The sequence below is a fragment of the Panthera pardus genome, unplaced genomic scaffold (genome assembly GCF_024362965.1).
Source record: "Panthera pardus isolate Hobbes unplaced genomic scaffold, ASM2436296v1 HiC_scaffold_22, whole genome shotgun sequence".
NCBI classification, from domain to species: Eukaryota; Metazoa; Chordata; class Mammalia; order Carnivora; family Felidae; genus Panthera; species Panthera pardus.
In genome coordinates, this window is record NW_026526788.1 from 53,479,880 (window position 1) to 53,505,937 (window position 26,058).

At 41.8% G+C, this 26,058-nt stretch overlaps 1 protein-coding gene across 9 annotated transcripts in view; it reads left to right on the top strand.

Annotated features, from left to right (window-relative positions):
• The window catches only part of PLCE1 (phospholipase C epsilon 1), a 321,468-nt gene that overhangs the window by 78,536 nt on the left and 216,874 nt on the right, over positions 1–26,058 (top strand). The window contains exon 1 of one of the 9 annotated variants that reach the window (XM_053909743.1): positions 14,146–14,244. The exons of the other annotated variants lie outside the window; for them this stretch is intronic. Coding sequence (XP_053765718.1) covers positions 14,194–14,244 — 51 coding nt within the window. The 5' untranslated portion in view covers positions 14,146–14,193. Of the gene's footprint in view, positions 1–14,145; positions 14,245–26,058 lie in introns of those variants that run through there. 9 annotated transcript variants of the gene reach the window in all.

Below are 26,058 nucleotides of genomic sequence, written 5' to 3' on the forward strand. Positions count from 1 at the left end.
TCAGGAATGGCTTCATGGAAATTGGGTCTTGAGTTAAATCTTGAAGGATGTGCAGGAATTCAGAAAGGGCGATGTTCCAGATGAGGAAGTGAAGTTACAGAAGCAGAACTGATATGGGGGAGCAAAGAGAAGTACAAGGGAGCAAGCATGTTGAGAGACTTTTACTAAATAAACAGTTTCAATAAATAGATGCCAGTTGAACGATTTGATTCTCCTCCTTTCAGCTTTCTTTAACTTTTAAGTCAGGAGTGGCAATGCTGGGCACATATGTTGTTACTTACCCACCACACCCAGGGCAGACATTACTAGTTATCATGAGACTTTTATTTTTTTTGATTTTTTTTATTTGTTTATTTTTTGGTGACTCTGGACATGGCCTAAAAATCCTTTATAATGAAACATCCCAACCACTCCTACCAGTTGATTAGAGTTGGTATGTAATATGAAATTCATTTTGCTCTTCATGGCCTGGATTTAGTAAACCTGGTGATTTTTATCTCTAAATGGAAATGTATTATGACTAACTTTATTGAAAACTCTAAATATGCATTTATAACAACATTAATATAATTGTTCAAATACATTAGGATACTATTTTGTATCCTAATACAAATTGTATTTGTATCATACATTTGTATTTGTATTTGTATCCTAATATTGGCTGGGATATAAATTTTGTAGTGATACCCTGAAGCTCTTTTTTTTTAATGTTTATTTATTTATTTTGAGAGAAAGTGTGAACATGAGCAGGAGAGGGGCAGAGAGAGAGGGAGAAAGATAATCCCAAGCAGGCTCTGCCTTATCAGCATGGAGCCCGATATGGAGCTTGACCCCACAAACTGAGATTATGACCTGAGCCAAAATCAAGAGTCAGACGCTTAACCAACTGAGCCACCTAGGTGCCCCTACCGAAAACCTTTTAACGGATGCTTGAATCCATTTGCTTCTAGAAGTGACATAAGTCCTGTTACTGCTGTTAATAGTTACTTTTCCTCAATTTCAGTTTTGCACTGACCCATTTCCCAGAACTTGGCATTGATTCTTTTAAGAATAATTTTTATAATACCAAGTGGAACAGCTATATTCATAAGTTCTACTCCTGTCTTCTCAAACAGATAATTTATGGCCAGATAACACAGGTTTGGAATACACATAATGTATTCCAAAAAGACGATAGGATTTTAAGTGTCTGGGCTTTGGTGGATTCCCCTTCATTGCTTCCCTTCTTCTCTTTCCCCTGGCATTTAATTCTTATCTTTCAAGAACTGGCTCAACAATTACCTTTCCTGTGAGATCTTTCCTGAATCTCCACATCCTCCATCAGAATTAGTGTCTCTCTCTTCTCTGCTCCATAGCACTTGGCTTTTGCTCCTTTAGCAGAATGTCTAGTTAGCTGGGTACATGCCCACCTCTCCAGCTGGGCTGGAAGCAGCCATGTGCTTCACCTTTCCCTCCCCATCACCCAACACAGTGTAGGGACCATATCCATCCTTTATTTTTGGTTACAGTAATAAATCATTTAAAAATACTAGGCTACTAGAATTTTCATTTTGTTTCAGTGCATCAGTGTGTATGCTGTTTTACCTGAGAAAGCAAAATTGGTGTAAAATTAGGTAACAAATCCATATATGTGGACTTTGAGAGTCATTCCTCTTGGAAGACTAAATAGTTTTCCTGCAGACTAATTTTGTACAATAAAAGTGCCATGTGGTGAGAGCACTTGTGTTGGTGTCTGTCTCAAGCTGAGCTTACCTTCGTTTGAGTGAAGGGAAAGTATTTGGATCATATGACTGGAAACACACGTGTCATGAGACAAAAATGCGGGCATTTCTATCAGGACAACAGATGATATCCTCTTCCTGAGTACAATGGGAAAAGCAGAGAGTCTGGGGAGGCCTGCATCATGACCTGCATGAGGGAATGACATTCAGAATGTGTCTCGATGTTCCAACTTCCCTTCCTCTGGAGCATCACCCTTTGCCTCAGTTTTCCATATGGGAAATGGGTGGAAGTCAGTGGAATTATTGTGCAATAAAAATAGCTAGTTGCTTGTTTCCTGTGGGTCAAGTACTATGCTGAACACATGAGCTCATGAGCTTATAGGGCTAACAACAGCCCTATAAAGTGTAACATTAGTATTCTCCCTTCACAGGAGAGAAAATGGCAGCTTGGTGGTTAAATGACTTGCTCAAAGTCAACTGCAAGAAAATGGGAACGTCTGGGGCTCAAATCCAGGTCTTTCCAACTGTAAAGCCTATCTTTTTACCCCCATGCTAACCTGCCTCTGGGAAACCTGAGGAGTTTCATAAAAGTGCTGTACATAGAATGGGTCAGGGAATCCTAATTAGGGTGTTCGGGGGAAGGTAATGAAGATAACATTACATATTTTCTTGAGAGAGCTCCCAGTTGTTATGAAACTGTGCAGTACTGGATTTGATCAATCACGTGATCTTTTGAACCCAGTTAAGCTGATATTCCTGTCAGGTGATTCCTGAGACTTTGGTCCATTGCAGTAGGAGTTCAGAGGATTCCTTGTTGGGACTGGAGGGGGTCGGTGGGAATTGTGTGTGGCTTGTGCTGCCTCTCCTCAACTGTGCCTTGTTGTCTTTTTTCCTACCAGTAGGTGGAAATAGAACTGAATCTTCCAGCCCTTGCTCTTTCAGCTGAGCCCCAGCAGGATTCCTTTAATTTCTGCCTCAAAAGAACATGAGCAAAAAAAATGCCCTCAGGAGAGGTTCGGAGTGTGCAGTTAGGGAGGAGAGGTTTGGAGTGTGCAGTTAGGGGGTTGTTGTTCTGCAGTCAGACTGGAGTACTTCCAGTGTGATGGTCAGATAATGGGTTTAGCCTCATACAAGGCCAGGGTGCTGGAAGCAGCTGCTGGCAATCTCGGGTGTCCTGTGAGCCCTGCTGGACACCCACCTCGAGTGGGGTTTTTTCCCTGTCCCGACCGCATGTCATTTTCCAAGACTTTTAGTCCCAGTTTTAAACCTTTGTACTTGCTCTCAACTTGTATATCATAGTCTTTTTTTTTTTCTTCAGAAACCACATTTCTGAAATTGAAGCAGTGCATAAACGGATGAATAAAAGGGGAAAGTCTCCCACTTGTGGTCCCCCCGCCCACTTCCTCAAGGTATTCGGTAACAGTTTGTGGCATAGCTCTCCAGACATTTTTCTACATATCTACAATTATAGATTTCTATTTAAATAAAATTAGAATCATGCAATAAGCATTATTCTGCATCTTGCTTTTGCCACTTGTCAGTGGTTTAGGGCTGCCCATGTATGTGATCATCTCTAGAACTGTGTTTCTCAAGTGGGGCAATTTTGCCCTCCCCACCACACACACCATACACATTTGGCAATGACTGGAGGCATTTTTGGTTGTCACAACCGAGGATAGAGGGCAGTGTTACTGGCATCTAGTGGGTAGAGCACAGAGATACTGCTTAACATCCTACAATGCAAAAGACAGCCCCCATGGAATGATCTGGCCCCCAATGTCAATAGTGCTGAGGTCGAGAAGCCCTTCTCCAGCAAGCCTCATTCTTTGTAGTGGGTGCACAGTATTCTACAGGAGTTCCCATTCTGTAGTAATCCGTCTTCCTATAAGCAGTCATGTAAGGCTGTTTCCAACACTTTGCTGTTAAAAGCAATGTTGCGGTGAACGTTGTTTTACATCTTTATGTACTGTGAGATTTTATTTCTGCAAGATAAAGACACAAAAGTAAAATGTCTGAGTGTAGGAACTTTATTTTAAAAGTAAAAGAACTAAAAACAGAGAGTTGTGTCTTCAGTTCCTAGCAAGTTCATTTGGTGGCAAAACCTGACTCGAACTGGCATGAGGCTAGTTACAGTCTTTATTTATTCCATTTAATGTGAAGAATATGTAGACGTTTTGTGATTGTGTCTCTGTCTCTGATTGGGGATGTTACATAATATATAGCATAAGTACCTCATTAATTTTTTTAATCTTAAAAAACTGAATTCCAAAGTTTAAAAATCTTTTTGATATTGTCATGATGTGCTGCATTTAGTCCCTGTACTCCTCATGCCCATATAGTCCATACATCCTCATGAGCAGATAGTGTTGACTTTGATGATTTTGTATTCAGCATTTAAAACCCCTTTTATTTATTTTTATTTTTTATTTAAAAAAAATTTTTTTTAATGTTTATTTATTTTTGAGACAGAGGGAGACAGAGCATGAACAGGGGAGGGTCAGAGAGAGAGGGAGACACAGAATCGGAAGCAGGCTCCAGGCTCCGAGCTGTCAGCACAGAGCCCGACGCGGGGCTCGAACTCACGGACCGTGAGATCATGACCTGAGCCGAAGTCGGACGCTCAACCGACTGAGCCACCCAGGCACCCCTAAAACCCCTTTTAAAGGTAATTTGGTCCTATGAAGAAGAGCTGCGTGTATCCAGGTCATAATTACTGCCAGTGCCTTGTGGTTTTCCACCCAAATTAGCCTATCAGAAAACATCAAACATGACCTTAAAAAGCACCTTTTGCCTTGATATTTATGAATATCACTTAAAATGTTAGCAATAGCTATAGCAATTGCTTACTGTGCTTCATGCTTAAAAAACATTACCAAGTCTGACTTTTACAGCAGTGTCCCTAAGTCGTGTGTTTTTAGCTTCCTTTATACTTGAGGGAATGGACTTCAGCAGTTGATGGCTTGGGCAAAGTAACATATCTGGGAAGAAGCCAGACCCAAAGCCTGAAGTGGTATATGCCACATCCCTCCCCAGGCTTAGTCCAATTCACTTTCCCCTGTGTGGACAGTGTTACAATATTTCTACATTGGTGGCCATTAACATCTGAGAAAAAAAAAATAGTCTCAAGTTGCTTTTTCTTTCAAGGGGTTGCACTTGGACTTGAGGACAAATAGGTGAATGTCACTCGAGTCAAGTGGATATTTTCATCACAATGTTAAGAGAAAGTCGTTGGAGCAAATCTGAGGCCACAGGCTCTCCCACCAAAGGACTCCAGCACCGAGCGTTGTTTGAAATGAGAAAATGTTAATGTCTTCCCTGGAGCCTGGATTTGATATGATATTAGGGGAAAGCTTTCACTTATATTTATTTCTCTTGGTTTAATCCCAAGAAGATGTCAGTTTCCATTATGAAAATTGCAGGTGTAAAAAATATTATCTTTTGTTCTCTATAGCAGGCCAATCCAAGAACCCTCAGGAGAAATTCCTGCCCCAAGCCAGTTGGAATTTCTGATTCTTGAATTTTTCATGAGTGACCAGCTTAGGCTGAAGTAGTGTCCAAGAAGTATGCTCCTAGGTTGGTGTATTTTTTTTTTAACTGCCGCTGACATAATCCACTTTGCTGCCTTCTGTCTCTAGGAGTTTCTCCAAAAATCGATGTGCAAGGAACTTTCCCATTCCTTAGCAGATCTCCACTTCTCAGTGCACCTTTCCCATGGTGCACTCTGCAGTTCAACCTACTGACTTGTCTTAAAGTTTCAAGTGTATAACTGATTTTGTGAAAGGGGATATCACAGTACGAACTGCATACAGATCAGTTAAGTACTCCTGTTAATCCTTTTCCTGCCCAGTTTGATTATTGCTTTTAGGTGTCTTTCAACTTTTACCCATGGTCCTTCACCCTGGGTGGGTTCTCTCTGGTTCTTTGATCTTTGAGAAAGACAGAGATGGACTCTCGTCAATCTCTCCACGCAGCGCTTTTCCTCACAGCACCCCAGTAACTTTCATAGAGGTTTCTGTAGTTCGGCACTTACACCTCACAGTTCTAGACTCCTTTCTGCCTCAGGGCCTTTGCACGTGCTGGTTTCTCTGCCTGGGACACATAATTCTACCTACCACCTCTTTGTACCTGGTTGTTAACTTCAGTTCACATGCTCAGAGAACACTTTCTAAAACCATACCCCTTCCCCTTGCCAAGACCAGCCATTAGTTTGATTATTTCATATGTCTGTATCTACCCTAAGGCTGGACATGGTGTTAGACCAGAGACCAAGTAAAATACTCTAGTGCAGTAAATATTTGTGCAGTGAGTAGACAAGCACGGCCTGTACTTCTCTGTGTTTCCAGAGTAGTTCCTCTGATTTTAGACTTTATTTTCTAGACCATCATTTTCTCTAAAATGTGCATCTCTCTTCATATCACTGACCTGTCCTTTCTGCTGAACACCCCCCCCCCCCCAACCCCCACCAGCCTTTGCACTGTCCCTTTCCAGGACATTCTGGTTCCCATTCTGGGTCTAGTCAGCATGCTCAAAAGCTATCTTATTTAGGAATTGTTCTATTATGTTATTCCTCCTCAATATCCACAGGATTGTTTTAGACATAGTTTGTTTGCTTGTGTTTATTTTTTACGATTATTTCAAGCATATAGGAAAGCACAGAGAAGCTTACAGCAAATGGCCATGCACCCACTGCCCAGAGTTGCAAGTCTCAACATTTGTCATGTTTGCCTCAGATATTTTAAAGAAATGAAATGTTAAAGAGACCATTGTAGGCCTCATTCCCTATCCTCTCTTCCTTCCTAAGAGATAGCCATGATAGGGACAATTGTCAAACTAGTCATTGGAAAATCTGTAAGTGGAAGAAAATGGAAAACTACATTTTGGCTAGCCTTATGGATGGGAAATATTATCACACTCTTGTTTTCATTTATATTTCCCTGATTACTGGTAAGGTTTATTAGCTACTTGGGCTGCTTCTGTGAATTGCCTATTTATATCTTTTACCATTTATGTGTTTGGTTGTCTTTTTCTCATTGGTTTGTAAAGGTCCCTGTATAGTTGGATTATTCCTTTGCTTTATATGTGTTGCAATACCTTCTTCTGGTCCGTAACTTTGTTATCTTTTGTCTCTGTTCAAATTATCATGTGTTGTATTGAAATTTTAGATTTGCATGAAATCCAACTAAGATTTTCCTTTTTGATTTGTTTTTTTTTTCATGTTTTTATTATATTCCCTGACCTTTGATTGTAAAGATACTCTTCTCAAAATGTTTTAAATGTTTTGTTTTTCACATGTTGAGCTTTCATTCATCTAGAATTTATTTTTGTAATTAGGTAGAAATCTAACTGATTTTTACAAAGCTGCCACATGCAGTTGGGTGTATTTCTTCCTTTGCCATCTTTATACTTCTTGTTTGTTTTTCTTGTCTTATTGCACTGCCTAGTACTTTCAGTGCAGTATTATATTGATGTGTCCTCAGCCCTATGCTAAATTTCATTACACTCGCAGTCAATAATATAGGTGTTATCTCAGCTTTATAGATGAAGTAACAGAGACTTGGAGAGGATAAGTAACTTTCCCAGAATCACACAGCTAGAAAGTAACAGAGTCAGTATTCAAGTCCAAGTCTGAATGACCATAATGTTGAACTGCTTATACTGCCTCTTGTCACAGATGACTTGGGGAAAAGATATTCCTTCTACCTTTCCTGCTCTTGCCCAGATTCTCTATGTATAATGAGGAAAGGAAATTTTATTGAAGTCATGCCAGAAAAGCACTTCCAGTGTGTCTGAACAAAACCAATAGACTTTGTTTAATTTAGACCTGCCAAAAGCAGATTAAAGAACCTTGTAAGTATGAAACAGGTCTTATTCCAGATGGGATCAACATTTATTCAGGTAAAAAAAATCACATCTTGGTGGAACTTCAGAAAGGAGAAGTAGATCTTCAGAGTAAGTTGACATTCTCAGGAATATTAACAAGTAACTGGAATTTCCTTTCTTCCTGTCTCCCTTCCTTCCTCCTTTCTCCCTTTCTTCTTTCCTTTCTCCCTTCCTTCCTTCCTTCCTTCCTTCCTTCTTTCCTTCCTTCCTTCCTTCCTTCCTTCCTTTCTCCCTTCCTTCCTCCTTTCATCCCGCCTCAGCCTCTATCCATAAAAGATCTGAAGCACCTTACACATACCTACTCAAAACAAGATAAAATAATAAGATGCAAAAAAACCCAGGAAAAATGGGAAAATAAATGTGGCAAAATAATATTTGATTCTTGCCTTAGTGTCATTTGCTAGAGTTTGGCCACAACATAGCCCTAAGCATCTTAGCAGGTGAAGCAAAGAAAACCTGTTCAGCACATGATTCACATTGAGAATGGGATCAAAATACAATCATTGCTAAGGGGATATATACGTGTCCTAATTCTGCCATGGCCATCATACAGGGACCTGTGTGATGATGTGGGCCAGCATCTTCTTGGTAATGGGAAGTACTCTTCACCTGCACCCAGTTCCCCTATTCAACCCCAAGTTCTTGAGGGGGCAGGCACTATATCTATTTTATTCTTCATTATATACCAGAGCCCAACACAGTGCCTGGAACATATAGATGCTCAGGATATATTTTTTGAATGAATGAATATTATTTGTAATATCCATCAATAAGAGCCAATGGCAGGATACAAGATCAATATTCAGAAGTCAATTATATTCTTTTTACTAGCAATGAACAATTACAAAATAAAAATAAGAAAACCATTCAATTTATAATATCATCAAAAAGAATAAAATACTTAGGAACAAATTTAACAGGAGAGATGCAAGACTTATACACTGAAAACTACATAGCATCATTTAAAAGCCAACGGCAAGATTTCACTAAAAAAAAAAAAAGGCCAATTAGAGAAAATTTATCAAAAGAAATTTTACATGAAGTAAAAATCTTGATATTTTAGGTATGTGGCTTTCCAATGATTTTATCTGATCAAAGACTATAATTTAAAATTTTAGTATGAATAGATAGGCCAAACATACTTCTGACAATTCTTTCTGATCAGTACCTTGTTGCATGCAAACTCCTGGTGAGAAGGAACAGCAGAGGCTTGGGGTTTACGTTCTTGGTCAGGAATCTGAAGGGTAAATACTACATGTTGCCAATAAAGGCTCTTGCTGGAAACTTAGATGAACCTATAATACACCATAATTGCTTTGTGAGTTGGAAAAGTGTATATTAGATAAAACAAAGTCGGGATATATGTGGAAAATGGGAAGGTGCCCCAAATGTTTAGAGCATCTAATTCATACTGAGGACCTTTGTGTTAATTACTGACTTCCCCATTAATCTGTATTCTGACACCTGCCTTAAAAACATGACTGCTTTCATGAGCTCATTGTTTTCGAGCCCACGATATGCGCCCACCACTTTCTCAACTTCACTGACGTTACCTCACATAATGCCCACAGCTCTAGGAAAGAGATCCTGTGGTTACTACCTTCTTTTACAGAAGAGGAAACTGGGACCTAGAGAAGTTAAGCCACTTGTTCAGGGTCACACATGAGAAGTGACAGTGTCAGAAACCACAACCTGTGTCCCCAACCACCTTGCATATTGCCCCTACTTATGAATAGCAGACACCAGTCTCCTGTGATTGGCCAGAAGTGATTTTCCCTGTTAGATGGGACGTGTTGGATGTACTCTGGGGGCCTTGTTTTGGTTTTGTCCTCAGGACACCACAGTTAAAGAACTGCCCCGATTTTAAGATCATCTCTCCAGAGAGTCTCCCAGAACGTTAGGATAACGAACTACAGTCTGTATGACAATTGCCAAGTGCTGGACTCAAATTCTGTTGCTGAAGCAGAGGCCTTGACACAAGCATGGTTGACAGACTTAGTTCCTGCCTTGCAAGGATTCTCGTTCTGTAAAGGTAACAGAGTTTGTGAGTAAGATCTTGGGCTCTGAAGTCAACCGATACAGTTCAAATCTTGGTTGAATAATGGAACGAACCTTCCTTATAGTGGTGTTGGAAGGAACAACTAGGCCTACCGTTTAGGGCACTTAGCACACCAGAGGGGCACTTAGAAAGCTTTTAAGAATGATAGCTGCTGAAACAGCCTTTTAAAACTAGACATCGGGGTAAGGAGTGCATCTTGACAACAGGCAGACACAGCCAACAGTTTACAGCTGACAGCAGTTTTGTATTGTAGACTCCTAAAGCCACTTGGACACTCGCCAGCCTGGACTTTGAAAATTTAAACATTTTCAAAATTATTTTTAACCAAACTGAAAGAAAAGGGATTCCCACAGTGTGAAGGAGGCTGCCGTGGCTTTGCCATTTCCCATGGGGAAAGGGACCAAGGGACGCTTCTTTTTGTTGGTGGAAGAAACGAGGGAGAGGGCAAGGGCCCAGAGTGGGGACAAGCACAGAGTCGTCCAGTCCTCAGCCAGCTGCCCCTTGAGCTCCTGACACTCTTTCCACTTCTATAAAACCAGGGGGCTTGACCGCAGGCCCTTCTGGTGCTGACATTCTGTGAAACCATAAACGCCTCCCTCGACCTGCAATTTAACGTGAGCCCTCAGCTTTTATGGAGGAGCCGTGCAAGTCCGGGCCCTCGGAAAGATGTCTCTGTATCTTTTATGCACGTCCCGGGGAAGGCATCATCCGTTATATTACCCGGTACCCTGTACCTCAGCTAATAAATTCCTCTCGAAATTTGGAGCCAGGAAAAAGTTTGTCTCTCGGCTTGAACCCTTAGTGTTTTGTTTTGTTTTGTGTTTTGGATTGGATGACATCTGTGCTACCCCCTCCGTGTGTTTCTCTTGTTACTCTCTTTGCCAAGAAGCTCAAGAGCTAAATACAGTGGTTAACAATAGTGGCTTCCCTCAGACAACTCAGGGCTCTAAATCCTTCTCAGAGCTGAATATTGTTGTTGTTTGATTTTACGTGCTGCAATATAGAAACCACACCAAATCCTTTTGCGGCTTGAAACAGGGCATAAATCATTCATGCAGAACGACATAGTAAATGGATGCAGAAATCTGTGAATGTTCCTCCCCACTGTCAGTGACTCCTACCACTCTCTTTCCCCACTCTCTTTCCCCACTCTCTTTCCCCACTTCCAACAAGTCTGAAACAACAGTAAGAACCAGTATGAGAGGGACCCACTCTGGACCTGGCCCTAAAGTCCTTTATATGCATTTTTCTCATTCAACAACCTTGTGTTTGCGGGTACTGTTACTTTCTTTGTTTAAAAGTGAGGAGGGCGCCTGGGTGGCTCAGTCGGTTAAGTGCCTTTTAGGGTGGGTCATGATCTCGAGGTTCATGGGTCCAAACCCCACGTCAGGCTCTGTGCTAACAGCCTAGAGTCTGCTTCCAATTCTGTGCACCTCCCCCTCTGCCCCTCCCCTGCTCACACTCTGTCTCTCTCTTTCAAAAATAAACATTAAAAAAAAATTTTTTTTTTAATAAAAAAATGTGAGGTAAGTGAGACACCAAAAAGTTAAGTAGCTGGACAAGGTCTCACAGCTAGTGAGAGACCACCCCTTTCTTTCACTGGTGGTGGACAGGCCATCCAAGGGAGTCACATTAGACCCAAAGAATTCCTTTGGCATGGAGGGTCCTAGCGACAGAGAGGCTTTGACCCATCTGGTTTTGACTTGTTTATGTGGATAATTAGTAAGCCAACCACAAACAAACAAAAACCAGGAGCAAACACAGACGAGAAGGGGAGAATTGATGCACACAGAAAACTGGAGAAACCCCTGGGTTCAGACTGTCCTGAGATCTATTCTGAACTCCCATTGAGCCTATTTGTATGGGAAACCCTGCGGAGTCTCAGAGGTGTCAACTCATTTTTCTTTGAAATGTGTATGGAGTCAGGCTGTGGTCGGGGGATGGTTCCTGATCAGCCCTCGTTCCCCAGAGTTGGATGTACTAGGAGTGCAGCTTGGCTGCGGGGCACAACGGTGCCCTTCCCACCCCTAACTGGTGGTGGGAGCATTCCCCAGTGTTGCCCGACTTTTGGAGCCAGCACTAGTGGAAGAAACTGTCAGCCCACTTGGCTACAGGCCCTCAGCTGAACCTGCGTGGTGGCATCTTTAGTGTCTGTGCTCGCTTCTCTTCCCACTGAGTACAAGAACAGCCATGAGTAGTGACAGGATGGGAAGTAGTCATGGCCAGGCTGACCCCCCAGGGCCTGGCTCGGTAGACAGACTGGGGAAGTAAAGCCTTACTTTAGCCATTGGACTCAGCTGGGAATGTGTCCATAGTCAGTATGCAGATGTCTTAAGTGTGGCCAAATAATTAAGACAACTTTTAACATTTCATATTCAAAAGTATCTCACATTCAGTCAACAAATATTTATCGAGCATCCCTCTATGCTGAGCATCGTTCCAGATGCTAGGGACGCAGCAGCAAGCAAGCCGATCTGGGCCTGCTGATCGGGAGCTCGCCACAAATGATCCTGCAGGCCCCTGCCTCTGGTGTGGTCAAGTGCTGTGCTCGAGAAGCCTGGTCTTTTGGAATCGCTTTGGTTGTCTCTGCCTCGAATCTGGAGATGGTATCGTTGCTCGAAACATTTTTGGAGCTACCCTTCAGGAATTGCCTTCAGATCTAGTCTGGGCCACGCAGGAAAATCCATCTCACTATTTTATAGCCACACCTAGCTTGTGACCAAAAATGGAATTGCCCAGCTTGATGACCCACTTTATTCCCCAGACTTGGCTCTGATGGACTTGCCTGTGAGTGAGCCAAAATTACGTCCACCCTCTAAGGATGGATATTTACCATCACTGAGCATATTAGCAGTAATCTGGATAATTTTGAAATAATTTCTCACTTGCCCAAACTCCCATCACCGTTGGTGGCCCTGTTGTAACACTTAGCCCAGGCTCCCTCATGATAGAATGACCTCCTTCTGCCTCCACTTCCCCTACCAGGTAGGGAGCCTTTGGAAAACAGGACCATGTATTTATACCCTCTGCAGTGCCCAACATGAAACAGATGTTTAAAAATGTATATTTACCAAGATGGAATGTTTAGGTTCTGAAGGAAGTTTCCAAAGAGGCATTCCAAAATTGCTCTGAGTGACAAAAGTGACATTGGAAGAATGGACAGTTCAGGGTAGTATATTCAGGCTCTGGAATCTGTCAGGCCTGGCTCCAATCCCTACTTGCTCCCTTAACCAGCTGTGTGGCTGGCCCCACAACTCATTCATTCCCTCTGAGCCTTCATTTCCACGTCTGTGGAATAGGGACAGTAATACTGCCTAACGGGCTTTTGTAAGGCAAGTGAGCATATTCATGTAATGCCCTAAGCAAAGTGCCTATTGCATAGTACACTAATTCAATAAATGGGAGTGATTCTATTATCATTATCATTATCATTACTATGGTGATGAGGATGGTGGTGGTAGTGAAGCTGGCAGGAGCTACAGACTGGTGGTTAAAGAGCACACCAGGCAGATCGGGTACCGCTGCTTTACCTGCTCACCACGATAACACCCCTCTGTGCTTCGGTTTCTTCATCTATAGAATGGAAACAATAAAAGTATCTACCTTGCAGGGCTGTTGTGAGGGTTCAGTGAGATGTGCATATAAAGTGTTAGCACAGTGCCTAGCACATGGTTAATACTTTGTAAAGTTTCACATTGTGATCAATAACATGTCCAAAAACAAGGTCTACCTCTGGCATCCCCTCCCATCCCAAGCCAGCCTCTGAGCAGTTATGAAACCTTAGCTGATCTCTCTCCCAGGCAGGTGCTGTTGACAAACCCTTCCCCCCTGCCATTTCCCTGCTCATCCAGCAGTAATGTGGCCTCTCATATCTTCTCGTCCCACCGGATTCAGGGACCATAAGATTCTGAAGTAATCAATAGCAGTTGCCCATCAGGAACCATGTTGGTGGAACCCCTGAGCTTTCTTGTTCATCAAAAGTTCTAGGGGGGAAAAATGGATTTCTGGCTTAGAGAAACACTGCTTTTTCTGGGAGTTACCTTCACTTTGAAGGCATTTGCAGCTTTGGGAAGCTCTCGTATCCTGCAGCATGGGAGGCTCCCATATCCCTGGATTGGTACCTTCCACTATTATCCCCTGGATACTAGGTTTTTTTGCACACAAATTCACTTTGGGTTCTGTTTGCTACCTTTTATTCTCTTGAGTAAAACTGTGGGTAACTGAGAAGCTCTGAATTTCTATTTGGAAAATACAGTGCTCTTGATGAGACCAGAACAATTCAAATAACTCTACATGTACAGAGGCCAGATTAATAAAAACCCAAAGGTGAATCCTTTTCTTCCCTTCATCTAGAAGAGTTGTATTTCACAAAGGTTCTTACAATGCCCTGACTCTGGATCAGGGCCCTCCCCTGATTCTGGATATTACATCATTTCATTTTGGCTAATGTAAACATTCATCACCCTGTGTGTTGCAGGATTTTTCAGTACGGTTTGAGATTGGGCTTCATTCGGTGGGTTGTTGCAGTGATTAATGGTTTCAGAAGGAAGTGCAGCAGGAAGAGGCTTTGCAGGAATGGAAGAGGTGAGGCAGCTTCATGTGAGATTCTGCAAAGGGATTAAGATTTGGCACCGACTTGGTTTCTGTGCAGCCTCTTAGGCAGAGAGCCTGGGGAGAGGGAAGCGGGCTGTCAGCTGGGGCTTTGCACACTCTCAGCCCGCCTCGAGGGTTGGGTGGCTTTTCCCTCTCTCTGCAGCACACAGTTTTACCTTATTAAAGGATGGATGTGGATGCTGGAGGCTTAAGGAAGACCAGGTAAGGGCTCCTGTTGTCCACAAATTCCCTGATGTTCTTAATGCATGGAATCCTGGGGACTGTTCCTTTACTCACACACTGTGCAGTGTTAGCTCAAACACAGTTCCTGTGAGACATTTCACAGAGAGGATCAGGGAAGTTTCTTTCCTAGTTAAGAAAAATTTTTAAATGTTTTAGCCCAAAATATTTAACTATAGAGATGCAAATTTTTTCTTTGCTATCACAGCTTTAAGATTACTTCTTTGCATTTTAATTTACAAGACTTTGAAAAGAATCCTGATGGTTTATTAGATGTTTGTTTTTCTTTTATAATGACCTGTGGTATGTTATATATCAATATGTAGTTTAATGAAAACGAATAATTCATTGTCTTCTTTGAATACGTTGATCTATTTTTTCCAGATTTGTTTTTCTCTTTTTTAATCTTTTGGCATTTGTGCATATGATACTGGTAAGGAATATCCTTAATTGCAGCCAATTTTTAAGAGGAAAAAGTATATACTTAGGAGTTCAACTTAATCATATTTGATAGGATCCCTATTTGAAATGAGCTACATGGTTTTTGATGCCTCGGGTATACTTTATTAAAAAAATCTTTTTTCGGTATAAATGTCCGTAGCTTGTGGGGAAGGTGATGAAGCTTATCTGTAGGGTTAAGCTATTTATTTGCAAGCATTAAAAGCATGTTAGACCTTTGATAAGATTAGGTCAAGAAGAGATCATTGGAAGAGAAGTTTTCTGCTCACCACCAACTCAATTCCAAGTTCTGTTCCTTTTCTTAAAAAAAAAAAAAATCTGGAGTTAAAAATAACCCAGAATAAAACTTGAAAACTGTTTTGTTTCTCTGTATTTGGCTAACTTCATTGCAAAGTACTATGTTTAAGGAATTCAAGCTATGAAGACTGCTCTTGCAATGGTTTGCACAATTCTATCTATGAGTTTCTATAACCCTTTACAAGAGTGTGTGATGTTTTGTGAGTATGAGGATTAAACTCTTCAGTGAGTCTTCGTACCTTCTACAACCCTAGGGGATGGATAACAACTCTAAGAAAACAACATGAAAAATCGTGTCCATTTCCTGACACAAGCTCAATTTTCCAGTGTCCATTGTAGTGTGGAGTTGCCAAAGTGAGCAAAGGGGGGCATTTGGCACCCCTCATTGCAGGGAGGGTGTGGGATGTCTGGTAGGAATGAGTGCCTGGGACTGTTGTGGCTGACAGGCACAAAGACTCATGATCCCTATTATTTGTGGAAAGTAAAATGTTTTTGTTAAACATAGGGGATGCTGACCCTACACCTTTGTTAGGGTGAAAGGGGGTCTGTGCATCTAGTTGTTCATACTGTTTTTGTTTGATGAGCCCTTTAGTTCATGTAGTTTCCTGGTTTTTCCTTTGGAAACAGACTAGCATAGCAGTAGAGTCTCTAGCATTGTGTATTACTTTAACTTAGCCTTTTAGCCGTTTTCTTGTAGTGGGACGACTAAAAATAAGGCAGTCTCAAGGCCCAATTTGAAAAGGTGTGAAAGCAGCTGTCATCTTTAGGAAGGGAGAATCATGCCAAGGGTTAAAACCTGCATGCAGACTCTTAATTGTGCTGTGTACATTCTCTTCCGATTATTGAAGAATCTAGGCAAGTTATCATTACAAATGCTTTCCATAATTGAGCTTTAAAAAATGTGCTGTATAGTGTGGAAATGGTATGTTGTCCTGGCTTTCCTCATTGTCACATTGATATCTTCTGAAGGGACATCCTTAGTTCCTCTAATATTTTTAGAAATACCAAACAAAATATGTTCTGTTAACAAAATACCATTTTGCCAATGTATTACCTTATCTTCATTCCGTCTTCTTCCTCCTTACCTGTCATTTAGGAGACAAGGGAAATTGCTCAGGTAATCAGTTGAGGGATGATTATCAGGAACACCCTAGAGTAGCTGCTATGAGTTATCCTTTCCTTTGTAATGTGCTCTTGATAGAAGTTTGATTTCTTTGTTTGCCATTTTTAATTCTATTGAAATAGAATTTCATGTGGCTGAAAAAATTTTAAGTACAAAAAGGTAAATAATGAAAAGCTTCCTCCATGAATTCCAGATACCCAGTTTCTCCCCTGGGTAGTGTCTGAGAGAATTTTGAAAAGGAGTAAATGACACTTTAGACCCGTGTTTCTCAAACTTTAATAGGCCTTAGCAACATCTGCAGAGTTGGTGAAAACACAGCTTGCTGGGCCCCCCAGAGATTCTGACTCTAGGAGACTGGGATTGGGCCCCAGAAATTGCATTTCCAGCAGTTTCCCAGGTGCTGATGCTGCCAGTTGGGGGCCACACTTTGAACAGTGCCACTTAAAGTGAAGGCCTCCTTTTTCTGCATCCATCCTCCACAATCTCTTCTCCACTTTTCAGAAAGGCTTCTGTTAAAATTAATAGCCACCGTAACCCACAGGGAGGAAATCTGTGGTGGCAAATAAATCACATATCTATAATCAGAATTTGGGTGGAGACAGGGGTGGTGATGGGGGAAGGCATTCTGTGTGAATGGCTGTGGTATGTGATGTGCACATACTGGGTAAAGAGCATTGCCTTACAGTCAGTCTACTGTAAATTCTTGTCTTGATTGCAGTGTGAAATGATGCCATTAACTAAAGTGAGCAAGCTTCCGTTAAAAACCCCTTTATAGGTTGTAATTTTGAAAACATTTGGCATAATTTTATATATATATATACACACACACACACAAACACACACACATACATATGTGCTAAAAAAAAAATGACCCTGCCTGGATCCACCCCCTTTTGCCTCTGCTTTCCCATGAGCATCATCACATCTCCTTTATCCTATGGCAAATGACACACATGAATGTGTTTGACACAAATGAACACAGATCACACTTTGGCACTGAGCAGTGTTTTCTGTGAAAGCAGCCCGAGTTGGTTCGTTTTCATTTATTCACTGGCTCAGGAAATGTGTAGTGAGGACCTTATGTGCCATGCACTGCCAGGCCCTGAGATGCAGCAGTGAAGTGGATGACATGGTCCCTGCTCTTATACCTTCAGGTATAGTAGAGATTCTTGGAAAGGGCAGTGAGTAGCCCAGAACAAGAGATAGAGAAGAGAGAGAAAGGGAGAACCATAATGTATGATGCACATGGTAGGTGCTTGGTAAATGACTCATGTTCAGTTCAATTAAACAGCTATTCAGTGCAAGTCATAATATTAAGACTATAGGGGACACCCATGAAAGTGACACATAGTTCTTGCCCTTTAGGAATTTGCCATTCAGGGGCAGGTGATACAACTCCCAACTGTCCAGCCCTGTACCATTCTCAAAGAGCTTCCCGTTTATTGTGGCTCCTCAGTGATAGTGTGATGTGAATTGGATAATAAAGTATAATTACTTACTTCTGGCACCCACTTCTGCCACTTCCCAGAGGAGCTGTTCCTGCTAGAAGAATACCTGCTGTGTTTTATTTAATGCTCATTGCACACCCTGGCATGCTTTGCCACAAGATGCATTTGAGTTCAAACAGCTTAGACATCTAATACAAATAATCCCCATGCTCTCACTGCAACATGGAGACATACAGAGAAACGGCAGGTGCATGTGTGTGTTGTGGGGTGGAGAGGGGTTTTGCTAGAGGCCGTATATGTTGAGTGATTTCTCCATTGGGGTCAATCCAGCTTAGGAATCCAGTGGGGTCAACAAATTGCACCCATGAGGAAAGAACTGGGGCAACTACTGCAAGCTTAGGCAGGTGCAGGACACGGGGAAGCCTTGGGGAATTCCAGAACAGTGACTCCATTTTTGCAACAATTGGCAGAGGGAGTTGTACACTGGCACTAGCTGGGTAAAGACAATCTGATGCAAATGAAGAGAGCAGAAGTAGGAAATCAGTAGGATGGAAGCTGTCCCGTGCATGTCCCAGGGGTAACATGCCCAAATCTCTCCTTTGGTCTCGATAGCATGACTTAGGAGCAAATAATAGGAGGGTTCTGAAGGCTAGTTTGGGAAGCTGAGAAAGAGACTGAATATCAGAACTTTTTGTGGTCATTGCTGAGCTATAGTCGTGTGTGTGTGTGTGTGTGTGTGTATATATATATATATATATATATATATATACATATATATATATGTGGCTATAGTCCATTGATGGCTGTAGTACGTAGCACAGGTGGGAACAGGTGGAACTTGAGGGTGCTAGGGAGAGCAGAGAGAGGGCTATTATGTTTCTTAGGAATTGAAGGTTCTTTTGAGACAGCTGTCAAAGAAGGGTAAGAAACCAGAGTCATGAAACAGATTATAAGAGTAGTGGAGGAATCCAAGGAGCCTCAGCATTAAAATGGCACCAGGAAATGCCCAGTGGGTGGAAATAGCCTGATCAGTTAATGAAAATATGGCAGTATAAAGGGGTTATAAGCCACCTGACAAGGATAATGAGATTGAGCTGGAAACTGCAATAGGACTGGCTGAGCTAAAGAATCGGGCCAATTAGTAGTAATGAGAGTGTTTACTCACTTGTAAATTGGCACAGTATCTCCCTGGGATGAATTAGGACAAATGATCATTTCCTATGCTAATGATTTTATAGAAGAAAAGAAAAGGAAGAGAAGCACTATAGAAGGTGCAGAGAGCATCTGTGTGTGACCACCGTAATAGAATAACCCTATTAGGTTTAACAGTCTGGTATAAGAATGGTAATGTATTGTTGGGATGAGCACTGGGTGTTGTATGGAAACCAATTTGACAATAGATTTCATATATTTAAAAAAATAAAAAAAATAAAACCTCAAAAAAAAAAAAAAAAAAGAAAACCCCACCAAACATGTTTCAGGAAGCACAAAGTATGACAAGATTCGAAAAACCATTTAGGGAGATGGGGTTGAAAAGAATCAGTTTTTTTCCTACCTCACCTTCTTTGACCAACATGAAAAGAATAAACAACTGTTTGCTAAATACTTACTTTGTGCCAGGCATCAGGCAAAACCCTCTATGGCCTTCCTCCCTTTGACTCTTATGGCCATAAGATAATAATCATGATTTACAGAATCAGCGCAAGCAGGACTGCTCAAGACAAAGGCATATTCATAAGAAGGAGATATGTTCAGAAAAAATATAAAGTTAATTTAGTTGGAATAACAGGGGAACTCACCTAGGAATCCCACAGAAAGGATCTACACATAATTTAAGGAGCATCCTGTAAGGATCAGACATTAAAACAAAAACAAGAGGGTCTTTTAAAGTAATTGAAGTGAAGAAACCAGCCACAGACCTGGTAGAACCTTTGTAGATGATCAGAACAAGGAGCCAGCAGACATAATAAATTATTGGCCCTGAAATTTTTAGAAAAAAAAAAAACAAAACATCAAAATGAATATTCTTAAATCATCTTTAGAAGCAGAGGTACTAGATCATGTAGTAGTTAATGTACAGAATGTTCTAGACCTAGTTGACAAATTGGATGTGGATAAATCACGGGGACAGGTTGGCATTCATCCAAGAGCTCTGAAGGAATTCAAGGGTGAAATCGTGGGACTGTTGGTCAAAGCATCTAATTTTTAGCTTCAAAAATCCGGCAATCCCCTAACTTTCTTTGTTTCATAAAATTGCCTGGCTTCATCTCTACGTTATTTGAACTTAAATTATGATATATATGTAAAACATGAAATATAATAAACCAAATAAGAGAATATGTTTTAAAATGGCAGTGATTTTGAATTGCCAAACCCTCTTGTGTCACAGTCTTGAAAGACTTTGTGAACATTTCATTCTTGAAATTGCTGAGAATTACCCAGCCCCTTATGATCATGTAAAATAAGCTTATAATTATTCATGTGAACTCAGTAGCAAAAGCACAAAGAAAAAAATGGGCAATGACTCAGTATTTTGAGAAAGTATTTATCTTATGGCGCTGCTTTGCTAAAGGGGGAGAAGATTCCTGCAGCCTCGGAAACGGACGCTCAGTGTCCATTAATTAAATAAAAGGCATGTGGAGGATTTGAAAACTAATCAGCTTTTCAGACCCTAACTGCACAGTCCAGCTGCCCAATTTGCCTGGTGGTCTGGCCCTGCTCCCAGCCAGCTCAGGCCTTCTTCCCTTTCTCGTGCGTGCGTGCGTGGCCTTGACTTCATCTAGCCCTGCTCAACCGCTAGTCCAGACATCCTGTTCTCTGAGTTGTTGCAGGCAGCCCTAGCTCTCTATCACCCGTGGCCTGCAGTGCACGGAGCAGGGGTGGAATGGGGGGCCTGGCCAGAGTCAGAATAGAATTTGTGCTGAGTGAATGGAGAGGCCAGTCCAGGGAGTTGGTCAGGGGCAAAGCAGGCAGAAGTAAACAAGAGATGGGAGCTGGGGTGAAGGTCATTCAGCCATTTAATGGGTCTTTTTTGAGCACCTGGAATGTGCCAGGCATCATATGGAATGTGCCTGAATGGAGAATGACAGGCAATGACAGGAGCTCCTGGTAGGTCGTCTCAACTAGATTTGGTGGGGAGGGGAGGCTTCTGGAGGAACTCATATCTAACAGGAGACCTACAGAACAAGTAGCCCTCAAGGGCAAGTTTGGAGGAAGAGGGTCAGGAAGGGAAGTACTCCAGGCCGAGGGAACAGCCAGACCTGCAGACAGGGGGAGGAAGCCCCTGGCCAGCGGGGTAGTGACTCATGGGTAGTGGACACTCTTTTTGGTGCACAGCCTTATCCCCAAGAGGCAGCATTTTACTGCTGGGGTTCACCAGCAGGTTAATGAGTTTGGATGCTGTGCTTAACACACAAGCAGCTGCCACTGGATGAGGAGAGACCTTGGTTTAGAAATGCTGACCCCTCCTCCACAAAAAAAAAAAAAAAAAAAAAAAAAAAAGAAAGAAAGAAATGCTGAGCCCTGTGGTCACAGGTACAGGGGAAGAAATGGGTATTCAATCCCTTGGTGAATTTTCCATAAAACTTTAATTGCTCCTTTCAGCTCTAATGTCTATTTTTGGCTAGCTAATGTAATCAAATTAGAGCAAGATTCAAAACTTCTTAGCAAAAAACTACTTTTCTCACAAGGCTACCCCAGGAATTGTTTTGAATTGCTGGAACTACAGACTATTTCAAGAGCTGTTTAACAAAGAATACATTTTAACCACCTTTAAAATACCCCACTCTTTAACCAACTTTTTTCTAGAGAGACTGGTTTTTATTTCTGCCAGGAAAAGGCCTGTGAGCCACCTGCTGGGTCTACCTCAGGGTTCACATGCTGATGAACACATTCGGGAAAGATGGCACTCTGAGTAACAGGCCTGATTTCATACAGCTACTAAGGGTAGAGGTGGTATTTGAGCTCACCTGTTAGACTCTGACCCCATGTGCCTTCCACCTCCATATTCTGGAGGAACCACCGAGCCCCGTGGTCCTTGCCGTGGCCCAGCTCCCGCACCATTAGGACAGGCTGGTGGGGGGTCTTCTCAGGCTGCAAGCCAGATCTGGACTTGACTGACCTCCAGGACTAAAAGTGAGGCTGTCATCCAGCTGTTCTTGGGTACATCCTGTCATCACTTTGTTGGTCATTCATACATTGCTGAGATAGCTTCACAAGGCCAAACCCCAGTTCTCTTCACCCTCCCAGCTGCCTTGCTGCTCCTGTGGGCAAGGTGGAATGATGCTGAAGAGTCCAGGACCAGGATTTAGGAGACCTAGATTCTAGGTACCCCTGCCTTTCACTTGCTTTTTGGTCTTGAGTGTGTTGCTTATCCAGCTGACTCCTTTGCGAAATGATGTGCCAACCATAAACCCTACCCAGTTGTCTCCACTGGTTGACCTGGATACGGAATATCATAATGGCTATAAAGGCACACTGAAAAGTTGCATAACTTTCAATTGTCAACAGGTACAGCATCAGCAATGGGGGGGGGGGGACACAAGGAATTGGCACCCAATTATGTTCCTACATAATATGTGTGTAATTGAACAAAGGAATGAAAGAAACTCCATCAGGAGAGAAGTCCCAGATAAGAACATCATATCAGAGAGTGTGATTTCCCTATCAGGCAAACAGCTGGAACCTATAATAAAGAAGCAGCTCTCCGACCACTTAGGTAACATAACATGTCAGACATAAGGCCCTGTAGCTTCTATGAAATAAAGTACCAAGAAGATTATAACTGACAGGGTCTCCCACCAGTTACCTTTGACAGGTGATGACACCAAGGATCAGAGACATTGGTGGCTAGATCAGGTTCACGTGCAGTATCACTGGCTGCCTGGGGTAGAGGATGAAGGGGAAGAAAGAGGCAATGGTGATGCTGAGGTTTCTAGCCAGAAGAGTAGAAGGAGGTAGTAGAAATGGTAGAACTGGGACAGTGAGGATGGTGAGCTTGTTTGGGAAGGGGAGGCAGAATGGTCCAGATGAGCTGTCATCGCAACAGGTGCTTGACCTCACTTGGATAAGTACATTCGGGAGCCTTTTCACGTCATCAAGGAAACTGAACTGTCTTGGAAGAAAAGTCGTTGCAGAACAAAGTACATTTCTGGGGACTCACACCATTCATTCTTTAAACAAACAAACAAACAAACAAAAGCCTTCCTATAGTGTAAGTTTCTGAACAAACACGAAAATATTGAGTATCATATAATGAATCCCCATGGGCCCATCACTTTGCTTAAACCTTTATCAACATTTGCCAGTATTGTTTCATCAGCCACCTCCCAGGAGTATTTTCCTGGCTTGCTGGAGTATTTAAAATAGACCCCAGAATTGTACAATTTTATCCATAAATACTTCATTATATATTTTTTATAGATCAAGACGGTTTTTAGAAACATAACTACAGTATTATCATACCTAAACAAATAAATAATAATTCCAAATTACAATTTCATAATAACCCATATTCAAATGTCCCTGATTGTCTCCAAAATGGTTTTTAATATTTGATTTTTGGAATCAGGGGTCGGATGAGAAATACTACATTTAAATGATATGTCCCTTAAGTCTTTTAATCTCTAACAGATTCCTCTCTTTTTAGACACCATTTATTTATTGAAGAAGCTGTGGCCATTGTCCTGTAGAATATTCAGTTTATTTTAGAGCATTTTGAATTCCCCTTTGAGATTTACTTTTTATGAGAACAGTGGGCATATAATTGTTAGGTGACTGTGGAATTATCTCTCTTGTATTCCTTCTGTCTTAAGGGTCTCCATCATCATGGATATTGCTGCTTATGTGTTTTTTTTAATATGAAATTTATTGTCATATTGGTTTCCATACAACACCCAGTGCTGCTTATGGTTTTGAAGAGCAAGTTGGGTGCCAGGCTGAGCAAGGGCAGCTGTATTTTCTTTCCCAATGGTGTAGTGTGAACACAGCATGTTTGATGCTGTGCCAGACCCTTTGGAAACACAGGGAAAGTGGAACTGCCTTCACTTGGCTCTGAGGAGCTTATCACTCGGTTGGGAGGAAGAATATGACATGAAACTAACAGATTAACATAAGCAGCACAGTCTTGTGAAGTCAAATTGGCTTACAACAGCCCTGACATTTAACAGCTGTGTGATTGCGAACCAGCCAATTCACCTTTCTGAACCTAACTTCTTATAGAGACAATAAACTCAGCCTACTTCAGAATTAATTGAGAAGCAGGCAGCATGGGCCCTGGAGTAAGACAATCAGGAGTTAATTCCAAGCTTTGCTTCTTCCTAATGGTATTAAGTCCTCACACTTTACTCTGTGCCTGTCCTGTGCTTAGCACTTCATGATCCATTTTACAGATGGCAAAACTAAGGCTGAGAGGAGCAGTTTGTATACATTTACTTATTCAGTGAACTGGGATTGAACCCAGACAGACTAATACAGAGCTTACACTCCAGACTGCTAGGATATATTACTTTTCCCCTGTGGGCTTATCAGGACTCAATATCCTTGTTTGCAAGGAGGGAGATATTGTATCAATTTCATGGAACTATTATGAAAATTAAACAAGAAAAGTGTATTCAGCAGATAGCAAATGCTCAAAAATATTTGTTTTCATGGTTGCTATAAAATAATATTCTACCAGTTGCTGAACAATCACATGAAACATTGCATTGTGCAGAACAGTAATTGTAATGGCATGGAGAATGGGAGTTTTAAGTCGGGTTGAAGCCCTTATGGCAGGGGAGTATTTCACTGTCATAGGAGGCAAAAGTACATTCCATGATGGGAGAGACTTGTCCAAGCAGGGAGACTTGACAGAAAAGAGTGTTAAAAATACCTGCTTTAAACTTCCTAGTTGTCTTATTACACACATAGACCCCTTCCTGACCCCTTTAAGAAGGGTCTATAGCACTTCTCTAAAGAAGACATCCAGATGGCCAACAGGCACATGAAAAGATGCTCAACATCGCTCATCAGGGAAATACAAATCAAAACCACACTCAGATGTCACCTCACACCAGTCAGAATGGCCAAAATGAACAAATCAGGAGACTATAGATGCTGGAGAGGATGTGGAGAAATGGGAGCCCACTTGCACTGTTGGTGGGAATGCAAACTGGTGCAGCCACTCTGGAAAACAGTGTGGAGGTTCCTCAAAAAATTAAAAATAGACCTACCCTATGATCCAGCAGTAGCACTGCTAGGAATTTACCCAAGGGATACAGGAGTACTGATGCATAGGGGCACTTGTACCCCAATGTTTATAGCCACACTCTCAACAATAGCCAAATTGTGGAAAGAGCCTAAATGTCCATCAACTGATGAATGGATAAAGAAATTGTGGTTTATATACACAATGGAGTACTACGTGGCAATGAGAAAGAATGAAATATGGCCCTTTGTAGCAACGTGGATGGAACTGGAGAGTGTTATGCTAAGTGAAATAAGCCATACAGAGAAAGACAGATACCATACGTTTTCACTCTTATGTGGATCCTGAGAAACTTAACAGAAACCCATGGTGGAGGGGAAGGAAAAAAAAGAAAAAAAAGAGGTTAGAGTGGGAGAGAGCCAAAGCATAAGAGACTTTTAAAAACTGAGAGCAAACTGAGGGTTGATGGGGGGTGGGAGGGAGGGGAGGGTAGGTGATGGGCATTGAAGAGGGCATCTTTTGGGATGAGCACTGGGTGTTGTATGGAAACTAATTTGACAATAAATTTCATATAATAAAAAAAAAGAAGGGTCTATAGGAAATTACAAACTGAGGGTTGATGGGGGGTGGGAGGGAGGGGAGGGTCGGTGATGGGTATTGAGGAGGGCACCTGTTGGGATGAGCACTGGGTGTTCTATGGAAACCAATTTGACAATAAATTTCATCTATTAAAAAAAAAAAAGAAGGGTCTATAGGAAATTACAGAAAGAGGCGATGGTTAGGAGTGTGCTGCTCTGGGTACGTCTCAGCACAACTTCTGTTCAGTCTGACTGTGATCTCAGTGAGTCACTGAGCTTTGCATTCCATTCTTGCTTCCTAGGTAAAATGGAGATCATAAAGGACTTTCATCTTAGGGCTGCTTGGGGGATTATAGGAGATAATGTGGGGAAAGAATCCAGAGAAGTCAAGACCTGGAATTTTTCCATTCTCACCTCCGTATCCCCCTTCCTGCCAATACTGGGGTCCAGTGTTCCCCTCCCCTCATTCCTCAA